Source organism: Phalacrocorax carbo, chromosome 2 (genome assembly GCF_963921805.1).
Source record: "Phalacrocorax carbo chromosome 2, bPhaCar2.1, whole genome shotgun sequence".
NCBI lineage: Eukaryota > Metazoa > Chordata > Aves > Suliformes > Phalacrocoracidae > Phalacrocorax > Phalacrocorax carbo.
The window spans coordinates 114,538,630-114,566,379 of NC_087514.1; the positions used below are offsets into that span (position 1 = coordinate 114,538,630).

At 40.6% G+C, this 27,750-nt stretch overlaps 1 protein-coding gene across 1 annotated transcript in view; it reads left to right on the plus strand.

Annotated features, from left to right (window-relative positions):
• The window catches only part of BMPER (BMP binding endothelial regulator), a 154,026-nt gene extending 131,731 nt beyond the window's left edge, over positions 1-22,295 (plus strand). The window contains exons 14-15 of the mRNA XM_064443924.1: positions 8,386-8,516; positions 15,304-22,295. Of these exons, the coding sequence (XP_064299994.1) occupies positions 8,386-8,516; positions 15,304-15,485 (313 nt within the window). The 3' untranslated portion in view covers positions 15,486-22,295. The remainder of the gene's footprint in view (positions 1-8,385; positions 8,517-15,303) is intronic.
• Positions 22,296-27,750: the final 5,455 nt, after the last annotated feature.

Below are 27,750 nucleotides of genomic sequence, written 5' to 3' on the forward strand. Positions count from 1 at the left end.
TATTGGCTTAAGAAATTCAAAACAGGAGATTATGAGATTTAGGAATTTTTCTAGGTTGTGGCTTCTGAGGGGGTTCTGGAGGCACAAAATAGGTCAATTTGGCCAAAACACTCTGCCATAGGAAATCAGTGATGAGCACATAGGCTGTAGACCTTAGGCCACTGGGCCTATGAAAGATGGGATTTTTGTTAGAAAATCCCTCAGGAGGTGACTTTCTTTCTGAATATTAAACCCATAGAGGACCTAGAGTTTTTTTCACCAGAAAGCTTTGCCTAAATGCATGCTAAGCCATGTCAGGTAGCATTAGACATACTGCTACTGTAATCTTTACCAATTATGTGATGGATATTTGCAAATGGATGACTATAGATATTAGTTAACTGAAGAAATACATGGCTCCAGAAACCAGGTTCTAGCTTTTGAACCTTCAGTGTCAGGTTCCAGGTGATACTCCTAAATTTGCCTCTGTATCTTTTTGTCGGTCCAAACTTTTATTGCAAATGACCCCTTTATGATGAGTTTGGAAACTGTCTCTTCTAGACAGAGTTATTACGGTCCCTGTATTTTCCAGCCAGATATACAAACCACAAATTATAGTACATACAGGCAGCCAAATCCTTTTTGCATTAATCTTACCAAAGGCAGTGGAACAAATTGTATGTATACTGCTTAAGTGAGCAAGTAAAAGGTAGCATTTTGTGATGGGCACATCCCAGTGTGATACTGGGCACTTGTTTGAAATGGGTTAAGAAACTTATGCTGTATGTCCTCTTTATTCCAATAACTCCATATACAGAGTTGTATGTAATGTACACAGAGAGGTGGTTTTTAAATGTTTCACTTCAAGATATATGCTACATATGAACTCAAACCACTTGAGTTCTTATGCATACATATATTAATTTCAAATGCCAGGACTTTAAAGGTTAAACTCTGCAAGGCCCAGCAGAACTGAAAGAGAATGGGAGGGGAAAACTCTCTCCCACTTTCTGAAAGTGAGTGGGAGTGCAAGGGGTCAGCTCTTCCAGGGCTGTGGATGGTGTTTCCATATTCTGTTGGAGTTTCTTGAGCAAAAATCCACTCTCTCTAAAGGTGGCAAGTCAGCTGCTCAACCCTACTGTAACCTTCAGCTCTAGGAAACATTCTGAGTCATACCAGATGCTTCTTAGAGCCCAGCGTGGGATTTCATTGTCTTCCTCAGTCATGGTTCAGCTATTTCCCCACGGAGGGATTTTAGCCAACCTTTCCATTCTCAGGACCAGAAAGAATATTTAAAGCCACAGATGCCTGTAAGGATCCAAGCGCAAGATAGAAAAAGCCTACTCGACACATTAGTAGGAGAATTACTGTGAAGAAAGTAGTAGGGAAGATTGCTGTCCTGTTTCACTCTTTATTTGGTTCTTCCTCCTTCCATCCTCTTAAGTGCCTTTACCACTGCTACTACATATTCAGGGAGATTATAAATATGGTGTCAGGGTAGTGCTGTCCTGAGAACTTTAATTTTATGCAGTTTTAGAAAGAGTTCCAGAATGTTTCATTGTTCATTTTACCATATTCTTGTGGGTAATGTTGGTTAAGGGAATAAAACGCAATTCTGGCACAGCATGCCCTTTATGTAAAGGTTAAATATACACATAGAACACTCAATTTGCCATTTTCCAAAAGCTTTTGGATAATACTTTTAGCAGCATGTAGTATAGGCTTGTGGTGATATTGTGCAGCACAGTATGAGTTTTCAGAGGTCTACACGGACCTTCATTTATTCAGTGTCTGGAAAATACCATTTTTGCTTACCCTTGTGAGGAAAGTATGGGTTTTGACTTTTTTTAAAGGAGCTGGATATGCAAAGACCTCAAAATTGAATTGCTGTCCATCTTCTATGTTGGAAATTACCAACAATAATTACCACTTGCATTTAAAACACCCTTTTCCCAAGTTGACTGAACTCCTCTAACTGCTTTGGAAGGGTGCCTTGGCAAGGCAGGGATGGATGTGGATATCTTGTGTGATTCTGTTTAATTACCTCTGAGTGCCAAGTCTATATCTGGAGCAGGAACAATGGCACTCAGAGTTAAATTAGGACTCTTGAATGTGTGTCTAATGTCGCTGCTATGCCCTAGAAATCTTAGATCACATGCAGCTCTTGCCCTTTGGTGGAGTTGTGTATTTTATAATTTCTTTCTGTTCGGTTCCATGGGGCAATACAGTCCAGGGCTGACTCATTTTTTTGCACAAAAATCAGGGATCAGGATAAAATTTGAATGTGTGATTCAAATGCCTACTGCTGCAAACTCCTCCTCTGCAATCTGCCAAAAATAACTCTGATATTCTTAAGCATTATGGCCAATGCTCTCTTTATAGGAATGAGATTTCCCCATTGAAAGCATATGCCTGCAGTATATTTGCTATGCACTGCTCACCAAAGATGAGCTGTGAGTTCCCTTTCTGCTCCCACATTCTTAGGGTATTTTTGGAGCCAGTTCAGCAGTGTGGGAGTTCTTGTACCATGGGGGAGTCTCCAGTGCAAAGTGCATGTATGCTGCCTGCCACTTTTTCTGGGCACTTTCCCACTTAAGGAAAAACAGGTCAGGGCGCTGATGATTTAACGTTGTTATGGATGCCTTTATCAGATCCCCAATTTAAGGCAATGTTACCATTGTTATGATGTGTGGAAAAACCACAGAGGGAGTGCAGATACAGTTACCTGGTCTTGGAAGAAATGATTCTTGAAAATGACTGCCTTTGCTGCATGAAAGTCTGTTCCCCAGGCAAGTGTTTTGAACAAATACTCAATAGATGTAAGGGCTTCTGTGTTTTCAGCAGCCTCCAAAATTACTTTCCTGATGAGTTATTTGCTGCTTTTGCATTAATATTAGTAAATTCTGGAGAAAGAGAGAATGATCTCAGACCTCTGATCTCAAGCCTCAAAGCCATAAAAGGTCTCCAGCTCTACATATCACGCTTCAATACATCAGTAAGATTAAACATGCACATACAGACAAGAGAGAGCTTGCAATAGCAACAGCATGAGCCTTTCCATTGTACATCAGAACATGTCTCATCTTCTCATCGTCTCACCTTGTGAAATGGCTTCTTTATCTGGGGCCATAAATAATGGTAACTCATTCAAAATTTGTAAGAAAAACATCCCAAACTTTCTTGTAACAACACAAGTACTGACAGATGCCATTTACTTTTATTTTTCCTGTAAAGAAAGAGGAAGGATGTCTAGTTTTGGATCAGGAAAAATAAATCCTGAGTGTTGCTGCTGAATTGTGAGCACTCCAGTGTGACTATGGGAATCCAAACTGGCTGTTGTGTAGAGTAGGGCTGTTTTCATAACCAGTGCTAAATTAGGCCAAGCTTGTACTAAAACTCTGATTTGCCATACCCAATAAGAAGTTATCCCAAGAAGTCTGTCTCGCAGGATGGTGGGGCTGGAAATTAATGCTCCTCTCTAGGCAGATGACCCTTCAGGCTTTGGAGTTTGCAAATGTACAGCTTATCCCAGGTATAGAGGACAAACCACTTCACTACCAGATGCCTCTTCACATTTATAAAATCTATGTAGTCATGCACTCTCTCTAATTGCTTTTGTAAAGTCTGTTGAAACCTACTGGAGGAAGATGTTAGTGTTTTCTCTCTGCATAGAGCCACTTCTTGAAGGTACCAAAAGGTTTGAAAAATGCACTGTATCACACTCCTGTTGTGAAATGTGGGGGGAAAAAAGGCAGAAATAGTCCCCCCCTAAAATGGCTGGTTCTGATTTTGGATTTGTGTGTACTGCAAAGCAAAAGGAACTGCTGATGTTCAGCAAGTGAACATCTGCAATTTCAATCCCGTGTGCAACGGACTAAGGCTGTAGGCTTCATTGCTGTGATCTTTTATTCTTCTTCTTTTTAATAGTGCATGTAGCACAGGAGTCAGTTCTTTGTCCTTTGTGGGACTTGGAGACTTTCCATGGTTTAATGTGAAAAAGGGCTGTTGCTGAAGGAGTGTACTCAACCAGTTCTCTTTGAAGATGTGGCAGGAGAGTGTGTGTGTTTTTGCCTCCTTCAGGGGTGTGTCCCACAGCTGCCGGATGCCTTCACTTTCATGGATTTCCCCTTGCAACAGTTTCTGATTATACACACCCAATTATCGCCATCTCTGACACACACCCTGCAGGCAGCATAGACAGCATCAAAAGGAATCACAGTGAGGCACTTGGTACCAGTTGAGGGCTGAGAGGTTGGCTGTGCTCTGGTGCTTACTTGGAGCAGGGACTCCAGATAAAGTGAGCCATCACAGCCAAGTACGTCCTTAAAAGAAACATAATTTTCTTTTGAACCACAACATCATTGCCTCTGTACGATTTCACTGACAGCAGAGCTAAAGCTGCGTGAAGTATCTTGTGTGTATTTCCATAGCTGGTAACATGGCTTCATTTTATAAGTAACTTGCACTGCAGTCTTCCTGTGGGATTACTTCTCTATGACTGTAATGTTTTGACGTTTAAGGTTCTGATATGCATTCTCAATTTTACTTCATTTAAGCAAATGTTTTGGTCTTGGTAAAGAGTCACAACATCTTGGAAGACACAAAGTCTCCGTTAATGTGCAGTATGGTAACTTGTCAGTACGGCTTCACTATTGGCATAACTCCAAAGTTTTAGTAAAAGTGAATTTTTCTGTTGTTTGAACAATCCAGTCAGATTAGAATACAGATAAGCCTCTGCATACATGCATTTAGTGTCACTGAATCTATTTATTGGATTCAAAGGAGGAATGAAGAGGAGGCAGGATCTGGGATAGCAGAGAATAATTTTTGAAATGTATCCGTCACTGGAGATGGGGGGAGGGAAAAAGCTATGCACATACCAAAGATTTTTGCAAGGGAAAAGGATTAGGACAGCTCACAAGAATAAGTTCTTAAATTTACCTAGTGAAGCATCCTGCAACAGTCTTCTAATACAACTGTAACAACAATAGCTGTGAGAAATGTAATTAAATACAAGAAGTAAACACATTTCAAAAAAAATACAGACCCAAAATCAAAGCTTGCCCATGGGCCATCACCAGCTCCCCCTCACTAGCCAGCCCCCAGAGGATAGACATCTTTTGCTTCCACATCCTTTCCCAGAACTGCCCTTGGACTCTCGCAGTGGCTGTCAAACAAACCATGTACCTGCTCCCTGCTGATTTCAGGAGTGATATAAAAAGACCCCTCTCCCCCAACTGCCAATCCATCTAACTGCAATTAATATTAATGCCTTATACCTGCCAGCAAGGAATTTCATTAGGAAAAAAAAGGTTTTGTTTTGATTGACTAGGCTTGGCAGCTCTGGATATAGTTTCCTTTACTCTAATTTTTCATTTAACTTTAATTAATTAATTAAATTAACCTTACAAATAATTAGCAATTGTAATTCATTAATAAAACCGCCACAATCTGATGATTGCTTCTCATCCAAGCCTAGGGCTTGAGCCCAGTGCAGCTGTCACCAGGATTAAACACTTCAGGAAAATAAAAATTACACAAGCAATTAGGTGTGTAATGAATCAGACGATTGTTTTTGTTGCACATGGCATGCTACCTTAGTGGAATCCCATGCTGAACACTGTAGTAAATAGTGCTGATCCCAGCCAAAGTGGAGATGGTTCATTCTGGAGCCTGTCTGGATGTCCAAGGCCATTTCAGTGCCAAGAGCAGGGCTAATGGCATTGAGTCACTCACGTGCATGAGGGCCTAAACTCTCTGCAACCTCAAAGAGCATAGCTGCCCTCCTGACGACGCGGAACCATGTCCTGTCTTCCCTAATTGCCCAGACCATGCTCTGGCTTTGTAAGGGTCAGTGCTAGCCTTGCCACAAACATGTTAATGATTAAAAAGACTGGGTGATTGACTGCGAGTCTGGGCATTTCCTGACCTGATGCGAGCACCTGAGAAAGCTGTTGGGCATTGACTCAGTGCAGGAGGAGGTGGCCCCCTCTGAGTATTGGTAAAAAATGTATTCACAGTCTAAAAAGCAGAGGAAGTATCTCAGGTTTTGGATTTTATAATTTCTAAGGCAGGAAGTTGGTGAACATGTAGCCAGCCTGGCACTGGCAAGCATCCCTAAACATCAAGGGCGTTAATAGTAACTCAGTCTGAGTGAAAAGCAGTAAAATGTGATTGATAAAGGAGACTAGCACAGAACTAAAAACATGGTGAAATGGTGTCTTGATAATGGACTCTATCTGTGGAGATTATTCCAGACTCTCTTTGTGTTCATAATTTGCTACAGTAGTGAACAAGCATCTACTTCAATGCAAAATAAGACATACACCTCCTAAAACGCATGGGGTATATGGAACAGTGCCTGCTACAGGGATGCTAGCAAGAGATCATGAACATGTTGTGGCCAAAGGAAACAGTGTAAAGTTATTTAGTGTGTCCATCAAAAGGTGACCCTTTGTGCTTATACAAGGTCTTTTATCAGCTAGCAAAATCAAACAATGCCAAGGTTGTGCTGATCTGTTCCTTGCAGCCTATCAGCTGTGACACCCATACAGCAACATCTGTTAGAGGGAAAGATGTAAAGGGACCTACTGCAGAACTAAAGCTAAATAAAATTACATTGTCCCTAGAAAGAAAAGTTATTTCAAATGAAAACCACTGGTCTGTAAATATGAACTTGTAACAGATTTGATCCAAAGCAATTCTGTTTATCCACAGTACATATATACCTGTAAATGGAGGACAGGTAACCTTTTTACATTAGCACTTATGTTGCTTATTTGTCACAGTGAATTTTTTTATAATTTCATGTTGGGGGTCCACTGAGAGTAAAATGAGTAAAAGCTCCTGGAAACGTCAAGCAGAACTGTCAGGTTTAACCATATGATTGGTTACTGAAATAGCTAGCGAGTTTGGCAACAGGAAATACTGCTCTTTAAGGGGCACTGTTGGATATGCAGAAACAAGCTTGCCTGTGCTTGAAGAACCACTAATCCTCTCTCCTAGTTTTGAATAAGTGTTTCCCAATGACTCTAAAGCATTGTATGGGCAGTAGGGCTTCTGATTACTTTGACTGAGATGCTTGCACTTTCTCCAAGCTATTATTATTCTTCATATATCTATATAATATATAGATATATATTATTCAGCTATGTGGAAAGTTTCTGGAAAATTAAGCCTATATCCATCCTTTTCCTACACACAACTGAATTTTTGGTCCACAGCAAAAGCAATTAACATGGAGAGTTCATTTTTTATGAACTTGATCTTTCTGGATGATTTTTGCCTCTCACAAAAGTTGCCTTGTCCTCTCAGGAACACAGGAGTCCCTGAACATGCATGGAGCAGAGGGCTTTTGCCCATTGACAACCAAGGTGCACGCACAGAGCACCCACACTAGAAAGCAGAGGAACCGAAGGCATCATTTTCAGAGGGCTGAGTGTGTCTTCCCCACACCTTGTTCCTGCCTTTTAATGATTCCACTTGGAGCAGTAGATACTTAGCATTTCTGAATTTGCATTGCTGTGTTTGCGGAAGTGTCTAAGCATGCTGCTTATGCAGAAACTGCCGACTGCAAATCCACCGGCTCTTTCCAGTTATATTTTAGGTCTGTGCCAAATGGGCACACGTTCTGGATGAGCTAACTTGAAATATAGTGGTGACGTACGCAGTAGCAGTTTCACTTAGGACCATATTAGCAGCTTTGCTCCCTGCCATGTTTTATAGTGATTCTGTCTTATGCAATGGAAGAAGATGGTGGTATTAACAAGAGCCTGGGGGATTTCCTAGCATGAGAACTGCTCAGTTCTGCTGCATCATCCCTGCTCCTTTGGAGCCTCTTAAAGTCCGGCACTTAGTAGTGTTGTTGCTGACAAAACAGGCATATAACTATTTTGGGGCCTTCAAAGTGGGGAGAGGCTGGAGGTAACCTGGAGAGAAGGCACCATGTCTCATCCCTTGCATAGAAGGGCATATGCTCATTACCTGCAGAAGTCATCCACTTAATGCTGTTGCTATTATTGGTAAAATTATAAATTATTACTTTCCAGGGAATAAGAAAACAGTCTTTATCTTGTGTTTACACAAAATCATTGCAAAAATGGAGTTTGCCTTTTCCCAGTGTGGTCTCTGTCCTCTCTGTCTGATGTTTCTTGGGTCTTCTCACCTCCCTGTTTCCGTGTGGTTCTCTCCCTGGTGCTCCTGAGACTTCTCTGCATCAGAGCAGCACATCTAAAAAAAGATGAGTCCTTGAGATGTGACAGCAGAGATGCATTTAACTTTCTTCCCAATGTATCATAAGTTGCTGTGGCATTGAAATCCATGTGACTGGAGAGTAAACAACTCCAGACCTTGGACAGATATCTGCCAACTTTCCTTGCTTATTTGTTCTGGGGCTTTGTTCTGCAGGTCCTGTGTGACAGACATGTGCGAATGCCCAGTCCATAAAAACTGCTACTGCGAGTCATTCCTGGCATATGCCCGAGCCTGCCAGAGGGAAGGGCTGAAAGTCCAGTGGGTACCAGAGCAGAACTGTGCAGGTAAGTGTTTTGGGACTGCTTCTTTGTAAGCCAGTGCACAGGCCTACAGGCTACTATTGTTTTACTGGTAGAGGAGGATCAAATATGAACCGACTAGAAAAGACTGGGATTTCACCAGCAGGGAAGTCGTATTCTGAGTTATGGAGAAATACCTTACCAGGAAAGATTTTCAACCATCAAATATTAGAAATGTTTATTTCACTGCAAAACTTTTCACTTCTAATGCCACCTATCTTAATTTTATCTACTTCCAGGAAGATGTACATGCCTTTTTCTTTCAGGATATGTAAACAGTTGATTACAGATAATGTTTAAAGTCCTTTGACCTCTCGTTAAAGCATAGTTATATTTCCAGAGACAACATGCATATATGATTGCAGTAAGTTCAACAAGGGAAGACAAGAGAATGTGTTTAATGGGAACATTAAAATGCAAACCTGCATTAATTTTGGTACTTGGACCAGATTCCCCATGTGATTAGGACTGCATTAATTGCAAGTAATTGTGAGTAATTGTTTCCATGAGAAGTGGTGGCCTGTGGTCATGGGCACTTGAAGTAAAAAGCAATATTGCAGACGAATATTTCCCCTGATGACGGTCTCATTAATTTAGGACATTCTATAATGGCATCGGTTTGCCTGGAAATATATTCAGATTTATGTAAAACAATTGACAGTAGTTGGAAAAAAAATGGGAAGGATACTCAGTGCTGGTCAAAGAGCTATTACTCTGTGGTCCATTTTGGTGATTGTGTGTGGCTCAGGGTCTACTGTCTCAGCTTCAATTTCCTTTTCTTTTAAAGGCATGATAGCATGGATGGGTGAGTGACAGAGCAAATTACATTTGATTGACTGCTCCCGAAAGGCTCATTTTTTTTTTTCATACAAAGGAAGAGAACAATCCAAATAGGGTGTCACTAAGTGAAAGCCCTGTTCAAGGATGTGGTCTCAGACAGCACTACTAACGTACGTAATTTTAATCTATTGATCTGGTAGCGGATCCATGTAGGACCTGAAACAAGCATCCTGACTTTTTTTTTTTTAATTTTTGACCAAAGCAATTCAGACTGAGACCTCACTGTGGCAGATGCTGTAGAAAGAATAAAAGCTCCAGTCCCTGCCTTAAGGAGTTTATACAAGTGTTGGCATATCACGACTTAACTAATTGAGGCTTCTTTTCACAATTTTTTTCTGGCATTTTACCAAAGACATGAGAAGTTTCTAAGGCAAAAACCGTCCTTAAGAGAATGTTATGAAGGAATTTAAACACACATCTTCCAATAAAGCTAATGAAAGAAATGTTTAAATACACCTGAGTTTTTTAATCTCAGTGCAGACTTCTGGAGGGAAAGAGGAAATCTTGTTAAGCAGAAACTATAGATAAGCTGTTTATGGTCAAGTACCCTCTTCTATAGTAAATTGTATTAAAGTGCATCCAGTGCACTCCATATGTTACCAGCGGCCAGCATCAAGATTTTAATCTTTAACTTACTTTTTTTCTCAAAAAAACTTGTAGTTACAATTATTGTGTCCTAATTATGGATGAAAGTTCCTGGGTATGAAACAATATATCTGTAATAAAACTTTAGCGTTCTGTGACTTTCATTTCCTGCTTGACATTTCATAGCTGGTGGGATACTTGGAAGAGCTGTGTTCTGATGAAAATGGAGTATACTTATTAGTAAAGTCAGGTTTTAATTATTCTTTTGTGTGTTATGAAACCAGATCTTTTGTGGTTGCCAGTTCCTCTATCCCGAGTGCTTTACACTTAGCTCATTTTTATAATCTTTAGAAAGCTTGTGTTGTCTGGAGGGCCAGCCAAACAGGATGCTCAGGAGGCTGAATTACATGTCCTGTTCCCTACATGTTCTTCCTCCTCCCCCACTGTGGCAGCATATCCTCCTCTAAGTGCTCCTTGAAATACTGCTGCTCAGGGTTTGTTGTCCTTTGAGTTTGGCTTGGCAAGGGGAGTGTCAGCTGTCATTTAACCAGAAGGGTGAAGAAGCTAATGAGTAAGGAAAATGGTTAGGGTAGGAAAGGGTTGGTGAGATATGCACGGGAACTGAGAGGGTTTGGAAGGGGATATGGGTTTCCATGGGAAGTAGTGGGGAGTGAGAGCTCTTAGGATGGGCACAGGAAGAAATATGATGTGTGAACGAGAACAAAAAAACCCAGGAGAGCCAGTGTGAGGGAAAGAAGAAAAAAGAAAAAGTGATATGTATGAGAGGGAAAAGAAAGGATTCAAATGGAAGAGGTTTGAAATGGAAAGGAGATTAGAAAAAAGATTGGTTTTAGCCCAATAAAGGTTAAACAAGCAGTTTATAAAGTCAAATTAAGTAAACAGAAGTGATGAAAGGCCTTGGACCATAGTAATTTAACACTGAAATTCTGAGGGCACTGAGAGAAAGATGACTCAGGGATGGCAGATGGAAACAACTCCCTGCTGTGGGCGTGACTACACAGGTGTGCTGGTTTTGGCTGGGATAGAGTTAATTTTCTTCATAACAGCTAGCATGGGGCTGTGGTTTGGATTTGTGCTGAAAACAGTGTTGATAACACAGGGATGTTTTTGTTACTGCTGAGCAGGGCTTACACAGAGTCAAGGCCTTTTCTGCTCCTTACCCCACCCCACCTGAGAGCAGGCTGGGGATGCACAATGTGTTGGGAGGGGACACAGCCGGGGCAGCTGACCCCAACTGACCCAAGGGATATCCCACACCATATGACGTCATGCTCAGTATATAAAGCTGGTGGAAGAAAAAGGAAGGAGGGGACATTTGGAGTAATGGCGTTTTGTCTTCCCAAGTAACCATTATGCATGATGGAGCCCTGCTTTCCTGGAGATGGCTGCACCTGCCTGCCGATGGGAAGTAGTGAATGAATTCCTTGTTTCGCTTTGCTTGCATGCTCAGCTTTTGCTTTACCTATTAAACTGTCTTTATCTGAACCCATGAGTTTTCCCACTTTCACTCTTCTGATTCTCTCCCCCATCCAGCTGCAGGGGAGTGAGCAAGTGGCTGTGTGGGGCTTAGTTGCTGTCCAGGGTTAAACCATGTAACAGGCAAGAAGAAAAAAGCCAATATGGAGAATAATAAAGGGCAAAGTGCACATGGTAGCATTAGTGTACTGACATGATGCAACAGCCTCATAGAAACTGAACAATTTACTCTTTTTCCTATGTGATCAGTTGAACAAGAGAAGGATGAGTGTATATCTGATTTTGAGTCTTCTCTCCTGTGCCCCCTCTTTGCTGTGGAATTTTCTGGCCAAAGTCACTCTTTTTCCCTGTTATACGTTGCTTTCTTTTAATTGCTTTATTCCGCGTGAATATGTATCAGAAGGCTATTCTGACTTTTTAGTGGAAACTCATAAAAAACTGGAAGTTTAAAAGATTAACACAAGTGTATCATTAGAAGGTTAGTGCCCAGATCTATTGCCTTCTACTATGTTAGAAGATGTCGTGAACTGCAAGCGCCACAAGTGTCATTCAGTTTGAAAAGCCTACAAAACACCTCAAGAGCCCAAACTATGCAACACCAGTAGAAGCAAGATGATTCATTGATGCACAAATATTAGCTCAGAAATTTCTGTGGAATCAGATTTACCAGACATCAGCCTCCAAGGGAATCCTTCAGCAGTTCCATGTTAGGTATTTTGGCTTTTGTGTTGGGGAACAAGGATTCCTCCTAAATAATTACGGCCATGTCTACAAAGACAGGCACAGACAGATACAAGCCTTCTCTGTGAAACTGCCAAACTGGCTGGAATAAACCAGCTCTGGTCTGAAAACTGTATAACCTTATTAGGCAGGGTTTATTAGCTCAGGCACAGTGCTGTATTTATGTGACTATATGGCTTCTGGACTGGAGCTGGCTATCATCCTGCCAGCTCAGAAAGCGGTCTGAGGAAGCTCACATCTGTCATGCCAAACACATGTTCTAGAAGAAGAGTGGAAAAATCCTGTTGGGACTGGTAACATTGCAAAATGCAGTATTATTAGTAACTTTTGTACTTTGGGGTTGGGTTTTTCATTTTTTTTGCTAGTGGACTAAGGAAGTTATTACTAACAGAGCTCTGTTCTTTAAGAGAGGAATTTGCCTTAGAAGATGGGTGCAAAGGCATCACTTCTGTTTTCCATGTTTACATGGTACTGATTCATTTCAGCAGTCCCTGGGAAGCCTACTGCAGAATATATTTATTTTTATTTTTTAAACTGTTGAAGAAGTGGAATGTTCTGGATCAATCACACCACATGTTAACAACTGAAGCACTTAACAATAAAAGCCATCCAGGGAACTTAAACAGCAGCCATTGTACTTCTCTGATTTTTCCCTTGACAGCAAGTTAATAATGCCATTATAGACTGCCTACAGCAGAAAATAAGGTCATCGTATCTTCTACATGGCATCTGCTGAAGGAGAAGGAGGTGTTTTGACACACCACATCCATGTGTGGTAGAGCAGAGCTGGGGAGTACTTACAGATGTCACAGCTGCTGAGGGCAACGTGTAATATATTCTCCTTTGCTCTGGGGCAGAGATGAGGAAGTGGAAAGGAGACCATTGCCAACTTTCCTCAAACCCACCAGCTGAGGCACTAAACAGAGTTCAGGTGGAACAAATGGGCCAGCTATTACTGCAGTAAAGCTTTGTGGGATGAAACCTGTGCAGCCTAAAAACTGAAGCTTGCAGACCTTTCTATATGGAAATGGCATGTACTGAAGCTCAATGTTTCAGTTTGTGGTTGGTCAATTAGAGATCCTTTGAAGGGAAACCCTTTTTTGGAGAGGAAGGGCAAAAGCTTCTAGCGAACAGCCCCCTTAAGATAATTCACGTTGTGTGTGGACAATCACTATCCATGTTTGAACATCTTGACCTAATATTCTAGACAGTTAATACATTGTTTGCAAAGCCTCTGGGAGCTCCACACACTTTCGTCTTCCATTCTTATAGGCATTCACTCTCTGTTCTTAACACACTATGTAAGTGCAGGATTCATCGTGAATCTAACATTTTACTGTATGCTTAATATTGCTTCCATGTTTTTCCCACCTTCTAAATTTCCTGTTTCATTTAAATTTCATTTTAGTTATTCCTTTTGTTTGTTCCTTCTTCAATGTGCATGAAGGTTACCTTGCAGAGCAAGATAGAAACGTAAAGCTGGGAAAAAGTTCTCAAAAGATCTATGCCCACAAGCAGAATAAGCCTACCTTGAACAGTGGTGAAAGATGTTTTTTTCCAACCTATTCTAAAATTATGTTCAGTAAAAGATGTCTCACAGAGTTTTTAGGTAGCTTGCTCAGGTGCTTTCTCAGACTTAAAGCTAGAAAGCTTTATTTTTCCTAATATCTACCTAATATCTAATATATATCTAATATTCAACTGTTGATTCTCTATAACTCCAGGGTCATTTTCTGCTGTACTATCTAATTTTTTCCTATTTTTTGTTTGCTTATTTAATACCTGTTTAATACCTTATTTAATACCTTTGTATGCATTCTTGTCAGAATTCCTTCTTCAGGGCTACTTTTCACATATGTAAAAATGCCATAAAAAGCATAAAAAGGAAAACTTGCAAGAAGCTGGTGCTGTTTTGAAGATCACTTTGTAACTGGTGAAGATGAACCCCTTAAATTTATGACGCCCTAGCACTAAGACTTCCATCCTCTGTGATACACTCTTATACATATTTAATCAATTCATTTCTGCCTATTTTCTCTTTGTGAATAATAACAGTACTGTAATGGCACTCTAAGACCAATTCTCACAACAAAACAGCATTTCTCTGTCCATAACAGAACTGTTCTTTAAAAAATCTTGGCCTTCAATCTCTCTCAAAATGGAAGAAACCATCTTAATGCAACCGCCCCTCTGTAAATAGCAAGAGATGATTCTGGATGCTTGAAAGTCCCTTACCATCTATAATCTATTTTATTGGTACTTGTTTTTGCCATCAGCACAGCCGTTAGAAAGAATAACAGGCTTTTATTTGCTATTGAACCATGTATTATTCTCCATACTAAAAAGGCAGGATATAAAATGTTAAGAGTTTAAATATTGATCTGGAGGGGGTATAGTGCTTCTAGCTGCGCCCTCAGTGGTGTCTTATGTTGGAAATGCATTGAACTGTCAACTACATAAATCAATGACTAGATACCAGAATCATTAAGTACAAGAATCCTCATTCTCAGTGATCCCTTGGTAAAATAGCATAAAGCATGGAAATAATGGATTTTTGAAAAACAAAATGTTTGTTTCAGAAATGGTGCTACATTGTTTTGATTTGATACAATATGTGATATTGGAAGTATAATCTTACAAATAGAAAGTCTGACATGGTGAATGACTCTCCTTTCTATTCTTCTTTCTGTAGGAGAGGGACTGATAATAATTGTCTGTCCTTGTAAATGATTCAGGAATCTTCGATAAAAGGCATTGTAAGAAATAAAAAAAGTTAAGCTTTAAATATAAGCATAGATCTGCTTATAGATAGAAACCTTGCCAAAGCTTTATATACCATCACCTGTGTTAAAATTCTCAAGAAGTTCAAGACTGCTAGGAACTTGATACCTTTTTGATTGGAATTTTGCTACCTTTATATTTGTGATGTAAGGTAGTGTTGCATTTAATATAGTGGGATCTCTTTACAAGTAGTTTTTTCCTCTAGATGATTGTCATACCAAAATGTGCTTTTTGATACTTATAGTAGAAACCAAGCAAACAGATACGTGACTTTCCTTGTGGGACTCTCTGTAATATGAGTATTTTGTTCCTTTTCACTGCCTTTCAGCGACCCAGTGTAAACACGGTGCAGTTTATGATACCTGTGGTCCAGGATGTGTCAAAACATGTGACAACTGGAACGAGATTGGCCCATGCAACAAGCCCTGCGTTGCAGGGTGCCACTGTCCAGCAAATTTAGTTCTTCACAAAGGAAGATGCATCAAGCCAGTCCTGTGCCCACAGCGATGACATCAGTTCACTTTCCACGGACACTAATGTGGGTGGTCACTGACCCCTTTGATGCTCACAGCCAGTGAAGGACTCCGGCTATTTGTGTGCAGATTCTGCAAAGTACCTGTCTACTCACAGAGTGTAAATATGCTCCTGTGTGTGTATTTATGTGTGTTTATGTGTACACACATGGCACCTAGAAAGATATATGAATGAATACTGTGTGTATGTAGACACACATATCTATACACAAGTGCCCTAAACGTAAGTACAACCCATATATTTATATATATATGTCCACACACAAATATACATCATTTCTATATATCATAGAAGGATGAATTATTATATGTATATTTTTTGCTATAAAGTTTATGTATTATTATTTCTAGGACCCTGATCTGTAAGTCATTGTATAAATAAACCAGGTGTTTTTAATATAATACAGTGGCATGAAAAGATTGGATGACTTTGCCATTGCATAGGTTTGTCGTTTCCAGGGAAACTTTTCTAGGGCCATAGCGCTGCCAGACTGGATTAGTTTCAACACAGAACCTGGATTTACAGTTGTACAGGAAACACATTTCTCTGGAGATGGAGGATTTATCTAGGAATATTTCATGCGTACCTTAGAGCTGCACAGTGATTGGTGACAGTGCTTAATCAGGCAGAGAAAGCTGGGGATCGGCTTTTATGCTTTACTGAAATCACTGTGCAAAAGGATTTCCAAAGCTGGTTGGCCAACTGCCAGCATAGAGATATTTTTTTCTGGAACGGCACCAAAGAGTCAGGGGCCAGATTTTCAAAAGTGTTCAGCATCCAGCAGCTCGCTTTGAAAATTTGACCACTTCCCATTTCATATCCTAATGCCCCGTCTCTCTTGTTGTGTTTGGCAGTAGCTGTGAATACACAATAAGGAGCTTGAAGAAAATATTCATGTACATATTAGTCCCTTTAACATGTTTGAAACTGCTGGGTTTGTTTCATATTTCCCCCAAATATTATGCAGAAAGCAAATCCCACTGTGAATTGAAGTGTTTTATTTCAGTGTGCCTTCAAACATGAAATAATGCCGGGTTTAGTAACTCATTTAATTTATCAGCATGGTTTAGAAGAAAGACAAATTCACCCCACCAAAAAAGCAGTAGAGAATGTCAAATGCTAATTGGAGAACTGGAATTTATTTCCTTACTGGTCTTTTGCTTGAGGTTTACGAACATGTGGGCTCTGTGAAGTTTGGATGACTTTTGAAGTCTCCCAGGGGAGAAGCAATAATATGGGATTTCATTAGAAACTATTAAAAAAGCCATACAACTTTCTCAAGCTTGAAGGGAGGGGGGTTATTTTTCTTCCACTGGAAAACCTCTTGTAGAGCCTGATGGAACGGTCTCTGGAGATGACAGAAATCTTTGGGCATCTGATTTAGGTTTATAATGAAGTAATATCCTCCCACACAGCTACTTCCATTATGCCTTGCATTAAAATTGCACATTGTAATGCTTTGAACAATTTTCTCCTTTAATTCTTCACTCTCCAGGAAGTTTCACAGGGTCTGAGTTTACAGCGAGTGACTGGGTGCAACACACTTGGGCTATACAACCTGTCTGTGATCCCATCCTGGAGGAAGATGCTGAGTGAGCCTGGTTAGCTTAGGCACCACACTACCCAAAATGCTGCACCACCACAGTGTTAAAAAAAGCTGGGCAAATAATGCCAGGAGCATTCCATGGACGTTTATCCAAATATTAAATAAACTCAGCTTGATCTTTTTATGTCCCCTTTGTGTTCGTTTTCTCGGAACAAACAAATAATTTGGTTTTACTGGCAGAAAGGGTTTCAAAGCCGCATACACAAGTGCACTGGGAAGCAGAATTGCCAATGTGCAGATCCCACCAAAGCAGGAAACTAGAAGAGTTTTATGTGGCTCATGTGATAATTGAATGGCAAAGCTGAAATTTAGAACAATTGCAACTGGCCCAAGGAGTTAAAACAAAAAATGTCAGTCATTAAAATAATTTAAAGCATCGGTTAGACAAAACAATATTTCAGCGTGTGAGCTTTTGATGCTGAGATATGGGGTCTAAGCCATTAAAGGGGTTATTTGCCCAGCTATAGTTTAGGATAGATTTTCATTACTGATAGATTTTAATTACTTACTACTTAGTGTTCCCAAAATAAAAATACATGCAAAGTGAATTGCATACATGAACTGTGTATAGAACTGTCCTTCCTTTTTCTTCTCCTGACTGATGAAGGTGAGTGAAAGGTGGAGAGCCCTCTGGCTGTCTCAGTCCACTGATGGCACTCAATCAACATGTAATTGACACCAGGTGAAGAGGTGACTCAGTCTATCTGTAGGATGAACTCTATTTTCAAATCTTAAAATGGTTCAGTTTGAAATCTCACCTACAGGTCATCTCACAATGAGGACTCATTCCTCAGTTTAGCTTTTTCACATCTGCCTAATTAAGGGTAAGCCCCTGCTTTTTGCTTTAGTGATGTATACTGAGGAAGAGAGGAATGTGGTTTTACCTCTAAGCTGTCTGATTGTACCCTTATGGTACTGCAAAGCTCTTTCCTCCAGACTGTGGTTTTCAAGGTAACAGTGAGGGCTGTCATCTGCTCAGTTCACATGTACAGTCTAAGGTAAAGGAGTTCTGCTTTTCTAGAAATTGTCCCCAAGTTTCAACTTGGCACAGGTTTTATATCCATATCTGTAGTTAGCCTGTGCCCAACGAGCTATTCAGAGCAGATCAGTCCCAGCTGGGGCTGTCTCACTCCGCTCTCCTGTTTGCCTCTCTTCTTCCAGGCTTTTCAGATGTTGAAAGTCTAGCCCAATAACATCAATAACAGCATTACCGCTGGCCTCATAGAGTTTGGGTTGCAGCCCATCTTCCTCCCTAGTGGAGCATTCTTTCTAGTTCTGCCGTCTTGGCTTATGAAATATTACCCCTAGGATGCTAGAGTTGGAAACTTCCTGTGTATCGCTGGGGAGTTATTTTTGACAAAATTCACTGATAATCCAAGTTTAGTATGCTAAATGTGTTTAGTATGCAATAATGTGTTTTTAATAATAGCATAAGTTTGATGATCCATATGGTATATTCACCATGCAGAACGGATGGTTGTGTAAGTTTTGGTCTTGATTATGCTTATGTCAATCCGTGCATATAACTTTGTGCCAGTTTGTAAGGTGAAATATATTTGAAGGAGCAGAGGTTCCAACCAAAGAACGATCCAAAAGGAAAGTCTGAGAAACAGCTCTGTAATCCAATGGATGGAATCAAGGAAAGACTTGGATCGATAGCTTCACCATTAACCTGCTATGTGTTCCCTGTCAAGTCATTTAATACACTGTACTTCACTGGGGAAATGAGGCTCCGGGTTTATGCACCTTTTTGACATTTAAAGATAAAAAAATGTTCTAAAATGCCATACGTCACCAGGGGAACGTCACCTGGTATTTTACCAATCTACTCAGGTCTGCTTTGCATGAGGTTGTCCCATATCTCCCTTCTCATCATTGCTTCAAAATCAGCTTTTAGCTGGCATACATGGAGGTCAAATTCATTTAATTCCTCCTCATTAACTTTCAGTTGTGTCTATTTTTGTCATATATATTGAGTTTTATAAACCATGGGACAAGCCATAGCCAAGCAGAGCACTTTGAGTTGCAGCCCGACTCTGTAGGTACTCCCACATCTTCCAAGACTACTTCCTACTTCTGTAGAGTAAGGTAAGCCCCTGGAGCAACAAATGAAAAGATTCTTAATATCCTATCCAAATGTGACCCTATCCTTGCATGACATAAGTAATTTCCAGTAGATAACCTAAAAAAAGTAAGTTCTCATCAGAGGCTTTTCTGCTTTCTTTGAACGCAGGATTCAAATGCACCTTGATATTGCTTGGCTTTTCACTGACAGATCCTGACACTTGCAATAGCTGGACTGGTCTTGAGTGACTGTACAGGGATAATTGTTTTTGCCTTCATCGAAAGTGGAAGCGGTTATATCAGAGCTAACAGATATGAGAATAACAGCCCAGGCATTTGCAGCCAGACAGGCTGGGAAGAGAGACAGTCAACGGCATTTAGCACTGAAGTGGTGAGATGTTCCAGGTCTTTCAGGAACAGTCCTGACTAAGGGGCCATCATGCCAAGGACTCAGTATTTGACAAACAGGAACTTTACATTACATAATGCTGATCAACCTCTTGTTCTGCTATCCCTGATCTTACCATTTTAGAAAGCCCTGTGGTGAGATTGACGTTTCTGCTTCCTCACAGAAACTTTTCCAGTCTATGACTGCAAATTTTTCAGGACAAAGGCCTAACTGTGCTGCCATTACAGAATTCATTCTCTCTCTGTGTAAAGGCTGTTGTACAGATTAGTAGTTCTAGCTCAATAATCACCTGGTTTCCTGCAGGATATGTGTTTTAGTGAACACACATCATTTCCCAGTCTACAACTCTCAGAACAAAGGCCACAAATGCGCTTTTATATCTAGTCTTGCTCCTGGCTTTGAGATAAAATTGCAACTTCTACTTACTGCTCAGAGGGCGCAAGTTTTCTTTTTGACAACACCACTTTTTGACCACACCGCTTTTACCAGGCAGCAGTGTTGCTCAGCGTCAAGCAGCATCTTAGGAACTCTAAGCAATGTTAAACATGACACGTAGTATTTGCTATTTGCATGACTCTACCCTTTTCATTGTGAGTCGTAAGTTAATGCTAGCCCTGCCTACGGGAGGAAGTTGGCCCTAATGGAGTGTGGTGGGGTGACACTGTATAATTGCCATTATCATTGGTAGCGCTTTGTATTTCCCTAAGTGATGCTTATACCTGGGCGCCAATATAATTTGGTTCTGCACATGGAGGTGAAATGATGGGAATGTAGGAATTTCCTGCCCAGATAGATCCACACTTTTTCTTATCCAGTGGTGAAGAAATGCTTCAAAGCGTGCTTCAAACAGCAGTATGTGATCCTCATAATGGACAGCTATGCAACAACCTGTTCATAGCGGTAATTTAGCCTTATACTCTGGCAGTAAGTGGTTGGTACTTTAATGACCCAATCGTTCGCAGCACTTAACTATGTGCTCAAACTTTAAATAACCTCGTTTGCTTCAGAGGGGCAATGTGCATGCTGACTTTTAACCACATGCTTAAATGGTTTGCTGGGTCAGGGCCAGACAGTTCAGTGTCTGGCAGGATCAAGTATTAAACCTCATAGCATGGTATTTCTTATTTCTTCATGATTTCTATACATAGATGTATTTCCTGATCATGCTGCTATCTACTGCTAGACCATCATAGAAGTCAAGGCTTTCTGAAGCCTTTTTTTTAAGACTGTAGAAAATTGGAGACATTTTTTCTATTGATTTTCAATGTCAACATAATAATTTCTTACATTATGTTGTCATTTCCGACCCTATTTTATTTCTTGTTATTGTTAAAAGAAAGGGACATACTGGACTTCATTTCTTCTTTAGCACTGGTAAAAGCAGGGAGCACTTTCAGTGAGTTAACTGTTGCTAGCTACACTACTTTTAAACTGGTTTGAGATCATGCTAACACTATCCTGGCTTTATAGGCATGGAAGTAATCCACAATCCTGGTGTGGCTGCCCTCATTAGACTTCTAATTGCTTCTGATTGCTTCTAGCCACAGTTCAATACAAATCTCTGATAACACTGTATTAGGATAAAAGCATCTGCAGCCCAAATCAGTATAAATAATTTGCTACAAGAGATAATGGTTTATAAATGAAGGGGGGGAAATGGTAATTTGTTGTACTTAACTTACTTTCACAAAAACTTTGATAAACTGTATCAAGGAAAAAAGGAAGAGTGACTATAGAAACTGATGAAGAAAAGAGAATTTTGAAACTAAAGGAGATTTTTAGTACTTAGTTCAAGTATTCAACTTCTTTGATGAGTATTGTTGAGTGGCATTCAAACCCATAAAAATTCTTGATTGGATTCTACAGAATATGGATCAAAACCAAGAAGCGGGTATGCACTGATACAGCTCTACAGTTAAAATTGCACTGTGTGTTGAATGAAGTGGAATAAATGAGTAGAGTTTGAAGGAAATTATTAAATTACTTCTCCCATCTTAGGCATCTGAATGTTTGCTAGTTTGGGATATAAACATGCAGGTGTTTGGACCCCACCATGTCTGATGTACAGCCCTGACTTTCTTCGTATTGGTCTGCATCAAGAATAACTCCAGAGAAACCCATAGAATACTACTTATTTCAAAAAACAAGATGTGCTTTTTCTTTTTTTCATTTCTTGTTCATTATAATTAACTGTTACCCTGCAAATGATCAAGGGGAAGAGAAGCTGCAGGGGAAATTACAGTGTATATCCCATATATTAGATGTTTGAAGCCATTATTGTATGGATGGGTTACTTGAAATATTTTATATGCAATTTGTTGAGAATGCTCTGTAGTGTCAAGAGCATCACTGCAGAATGTTTACATTTTAATGTGTAGAATTGCTTTGCTTACTCATGCTAAATTTTTAACAGATTTCACCTGAGGTGCATTCATGTAAATACAAAATCTATTTAAAATTTTACTAAATTTCTGTCTTCAGTACGTGTCAGTTTATATCTTTGTTGAATTTGAAATGATTATGTAGTTTAATGTATCTTACAGAACCACAAAACTGTGCAGTAACTTTGACATGGTTTGTCTTTGAGTGTCTATACAGTTATTGCAAGAATATTGTACTAATATAATTTTGTAAAAGTAGGATTGTGATGAGTATGTTTGTAAAGACATTATTTATTCCCTCATAAACTTAATATTTATTATCTTTATGCAGATGGATATTGGTGCCTGATCATTTCATAGCTACCAGTGAAAACGGCTGTTCTCATTTGCAAGGTCTGACTCAGAAAAGCAACTCCTCCCACACAATGATTGATACTGTGTCCTCCTAAGAACTGATGATAAATACTATTTATTGGGGGGGGGGGGGGGGGGGAGAGGCGCTATGCAGGCTGTTTTCCTTTATTTTTACCACTCATTTTGGGAGCTGGGATTTTGGGACACTTTATTTAGCTGGTGACTGGTTTATGTGGTATCACTTGGCCAAGTTACTTCTCTGCTATTTGCCTTAGTTTTCCCACTGGCGGATCAGAAATTACAATGCTTTACAAAAATAACCATTTTTAGGAACAATGAATTTGTTAGAAATCCACTGATCTGTGTTTGGGCAAGGGTCCTGTTAATGTCCATTGGGCTCCAGATCAGGCCTCACAGTTGTCAATTATTTTTATTTTTTTGCAAAAATGAAAATGCCCTACTTCTGAAAGGGTAACTAGATCACGAGCCCAAAAGACCGGGGCTGAGAGCAGGCCTTGCGCTGCACTGAGCGAGAAGACAATCTTCTTTGGTGGATTTCTCCCTCCAGGACCAAGATGAGGAGAGCATAGAAGGTAAGAGATTCAGGACTTTGCTTTAAATTCCTAGGACTACTGGTGCTGCATGCTCTTTAGCTGTGGGACTCCTTGCTTGGTCTGTACTAAGTCAGTTGATGTGAGGTCCCCAGTGGCAGGCTGCTTCAGTATCATGAGACACTGAATGTTCATTTTGGGGAGGGCAGGCTCGTCTCACCAGTCTTTGCTCTGTTACTGGGATGTGAGGGCATGGCAGAGGTGGCAAGGTGGTCTGTAGTTCAAACGCTGGGCAATCAAGCCCTGCATGCTAGCATACTGGATGACTACTTACATGATCACACGTAACTTTTACCCCAGATTACCACTCAGTGGTGATGGTAACTCCATATTATTCTTCCTACCCATTTTGGATGCAGCCTCCTCACCAAGAATGCTGCAATGTTAATTTTCCTCTCATGCGGTGTGCAGTTACAGCCTTTATCCTCACTCGTCTCTTGCCAAGATTCACTTGGCCTTTGGTGAACTTAAGCTCAAAAATAGTCAACATTTTGTCTGCGCAATATGAGGGTTTTACAGAATAGCCTTTTTCAGAGCACTTGCACTGTTCATAGGGGCAGAGTAGAGGTCCTGTGGGCACATCTCGCAGCTACAAGCACTTTGAGCCCCAGTGCCTAGGACACAGTATGAAAGACGTCCAACTTTACATAGGAAACCCCCAGAAAAGACCAGGCTACAATCCACAGCTTCAGGGTAGTGTTCAGCCTCAACCCCCTAAATGTGACCTCCCACTGTCCCTGCCTCACCCCCTGCCCCCTCCATCATGTGGTTTGTGGGTCCTACCAATGACAGACTCCAACCTATGAGGCTCACATTCACTGCTGGGTAGGTCCAGCTGGGCAGTAAATGCCCTGAGATGAAAGCAGAGGTAGAAAATGAGAAACTCCTTTAAGGCATGATGGGCAGACGGGCTGCAAGGGCAATGAGGAAGGGGACAGGGAGGACAGAAAAAGAGGACAAGGAGCTCCAGCATAGCACCTCTGAGGCTCAGGCTCCTCCACCTCTGCTGCCCTGTTTGTTTGGGCAGCCTGTGCCTTCCACAACACAGCAACAATCCTTCCCTCTCTGCTCCTGTGCAGCCCGTTCTGAGCTGGACAGCGTCTGACACGCCTTTTTTCATTAATTTTAATTCTTCCTTAATTCTTTAATTTTTCTCAAAAAAAAAATAATTAAAAAATGTGGAAGAAAGGCCTTACATGGAGGCTGGAAAAAAAGTCCAGTGGTTGTTTTTCATTAAAACAATCTCTAGGTTTATTTATGTCTTTCAGGCTATTCACTTAATTCAGGCTAATAATTGGAGTACTTTTCTACATGACTTACAGTTCAGCATCAATAGAGTTGTGATGTTTCAGAGTGTTGGTAATAATTGTTCTGCTAATTAAACTGTACTGAAAAGCTAATAATCCCCATTTAGGATTTTGAACTGATGCATAGCTTCTGTTTTTATCATTGTGTCCTGTGGTTACCACACACTAAATTTGCCTTTGAAAGACAATGCTTTGTCTTCAGTTGTATTCATCTTGTTTTACTTAGTACATCTGGAAATCAGGCTCAACATTGCTATTATTTCCCCATCTCCTTCCACTGTCCTTTTCTAGGACATGGTGTTTTGTAATGTGGTTTCTCCCCTAGGTGTCTGTCCCAGTCTGTGGTCTATATGTAACTGTACGTAGATTTATAATGCAATTGGAAGACTAGATAGATGCAGTTTTAACATTCCAGAGCTGAACTAATGTATTTGATAGTAGGCAGAATTTAAATAATTTTAATTTGATTTAAAAGCTGGAAAGAGAATAGCCGTTTTGGTTGCTATTTTCTGAACGTACAGCAGATGGTGCTTAACAAATGTGCTTTACAACCAATGTCTGAAAACAGGGAAGCCTGGCAATTTGAATTTTAATCATGCTTCCTGGTCTTTTCTAATTGAAAAAACAGCAATTTGAATGGAAGGCCCCCAACAGGATTGACTTACTTCAATATACACAATGTGCACAGTGTTTGAAGGATGGGGATACAACAACAGTTCTTCCAAAACAGCCTCTTGTGTGCTATAAGGAACTATACATTTGGAAAGGAGTCAGACAATAGCAGGATTGTTTCTCTCTTGGTTGTTGCCCTTCCCTTCCAGCCTCATCATGGTTTACTTAACTAATGGGAAAGACTCAAGGTCACAAGTACTACTTTCCACATGGACAAAAGAATATGAAAAAAATTATGTCATGAGACCCAGTCGGATGTTCCTGAACTCCCATTCCTATACCTACCAGTTAAAGAAGGATTTTGTCTGCTGGCACCAACAGATGAGCCTGTGCTGTGGCTCTGAGGAACCCTTTCCCAGTGTGGGTGGGAGCTGTCTCCGGGCTAAACCAGAACTTGCGTCACTGTTTCCCCTCTTGGTATCTTAATAGTGAGATAAGAAAGGTGCTGTGACTCTGAGGTGCTATTTACATTCTGCAGTGTCAAAACCTCAAGATTTATCTCTAATATATAATCTGTCATTATATGGAAGCATAAGCCACTGTGAGCCAAGGGGATAATACGAAGGGGGCCAATGTGTCAGAAAGCTAAAGAGAATTTACTGACATGTTTGGTAAAGTTTTAACTAAGTAAGTTTTACTCTTTCTGAGACCTGGGTTGTTGGTTTTGTTTTGTTGTTGGTTTTGTTGTTTGTTTTTTTTTTTTCAAAAAAGTGTAATTTCTTTTTATATAAAAGTGCAGGTTTTTTCATTACTGATGAAAGGGCTCACAGTGAACACTTTGGAGAGGGAAATTCCTCCTGCACAAACACTGATAAGGTACGAACAGCAGGAGTACAAACATTTCCACCAGTCTTCAGGAGTAGTGTATCAACCCCAAACCTGGATCTCTTCTTAACCCTGAAGGCTTCTTAGCAGCAGATTGTAAGCTGTGGCAATGGCCATGCAAAACCCATTGCGAAGACCTTTCATGCTTGCATAATTGGCCTAAAATCTCTGGAATAGCACTGATGCAAAAGAACGAAACATTTTCAGATGCCCCGCTTGCCTGCCAAATAGCCGGTCATGCCACAGTGCTGCCCCAATTTCTCTAATTTAGAGTCAAAACTTGATTCCCTATTAGAACTGAGACAATTGGCCAACAGTGGAATGGGGTGGGGAACACATACGTCTTATGGGCAGCTGTGGGGGATGCAGTCCTCATCCTTGCCCTGCAGCAGTTTTAAAGGCAAGCCAGACTTTAAGTCAAGTTAATGCAGCTGCAGGCCTAGTGCTAGTGTTAAGACTTCTTTAAGAGCTTGAAAACATGAATTGGATGCTTTTTCACCACATCTGCACAGGGATGCACATGATGACCTGCCAGTTGGACTTGGATACAGAAGTCTCACATCTGCAGTAGATTTACTAGGATTCAAAAACAGAGTGATTTCAGATACGGGCCTCATTAGATTAACTTTGAAAATACGTGGTGCCATCAGATGTTATGAATCATACCTACTAGTCCAGATAGGGAAAAAAACCTAACAGCTTTGATGATTAAACCAAGCCAGAGTCCATGTTTTAGAGCAAAGGTGAGCAGTCCATTAATGACTCAGAGCCCCCGAGACCTGAGTGGAAAAGCTGCCACCTATTCAGCAAAGAGGCTGAAGATCTACCAGGAGCTTACATGTGCAAGCTGTGTGAAGAGGCCCTTCTTCCTTTCTCTGGAGCTGAAGAGGGAATGACAACGCATCTCTGGCATATGACGGCACAATTGTTTACGGGCAATGGGAAATTATGTGAATTTATCTGAGGTGTAGCCAAACAGAAATGGCCACATTCTCTCTGCAACCATTACAACAGAAAATTAAAGGAGCCTCTGTTCAATGATCCTAAGAACATTTTGAGGAGTAACTGATTACAGCCAAGATTGTTGGGAGCCTGTGTGCAGCTGAGCATCTGTTTAACCACCAACTGCAGCTGTTGGCCCACCTTCTCCCTTTGTTTAAATTTCTATTCTCCACAGGCCACTGCAAGCAGATCACAGCGCTGCTGAGGCGATGATCAATACTGCTCTCATTTTAACTTGCTTGCCACTGAGGAAGCCAAGTTTAATCTCAAAGTTTTTTAAAATAAACTTGAGCAACAGACTGTTTAAGTTGCAACTTCATTACAATTATAAAGCTATAGGAAAAAAATCCATTGATATATTAATCTGGCACAAATGATTAGCATCTTGGGATCCTTTCATGTCCCATGTATAGCATGGGACCCTTTCTTTGGTCCCATTTTGCAGAGTACTGGGCAAATGCCGAAGCAGACTGCAAAAGTCTTTCATGGGCTGCAGTAAGACAGCATGATTTACCCAGTCCTGAAAAGGGTGGTATGGACTCAGATCAGCCCAACTGTCTTCCAAGTGTGTATGCAGGTGTGATGGGGGAAGGATCACTATGACTGTATCATACGATGCAGAATGCATTGTCCATTTTAATGGTGAAAGCAATTTCTCCATTCCTCCCAAAATCAGGGTATCCCATTCTGGTATGGAGAATGATGGTGTTTCTCTACCTTGAGTATCCCAAGGTACCCAGGAGAGAGTCACACCTTGAGCCAAAGTGCTCCTGCCTAATTCTGTCCCTACCACAGCCAGTAATGTCCTACTGTGAGCTGAACAGAAACATAGATCTGGCCCTCCCCAGACCTGCTTCAAGGGATGGTTAAGACTAAAATAACATGAGAAGAAACACTGAGCAAATCCCTGATGAAGCTGAAAGGAGCAAGTTTTACTGCTGTATCTACTAGTACCTGATCAGAACTTGTGTTCTAAAATTTCATATTTAGGAAATTTCAAAGCTGCCATC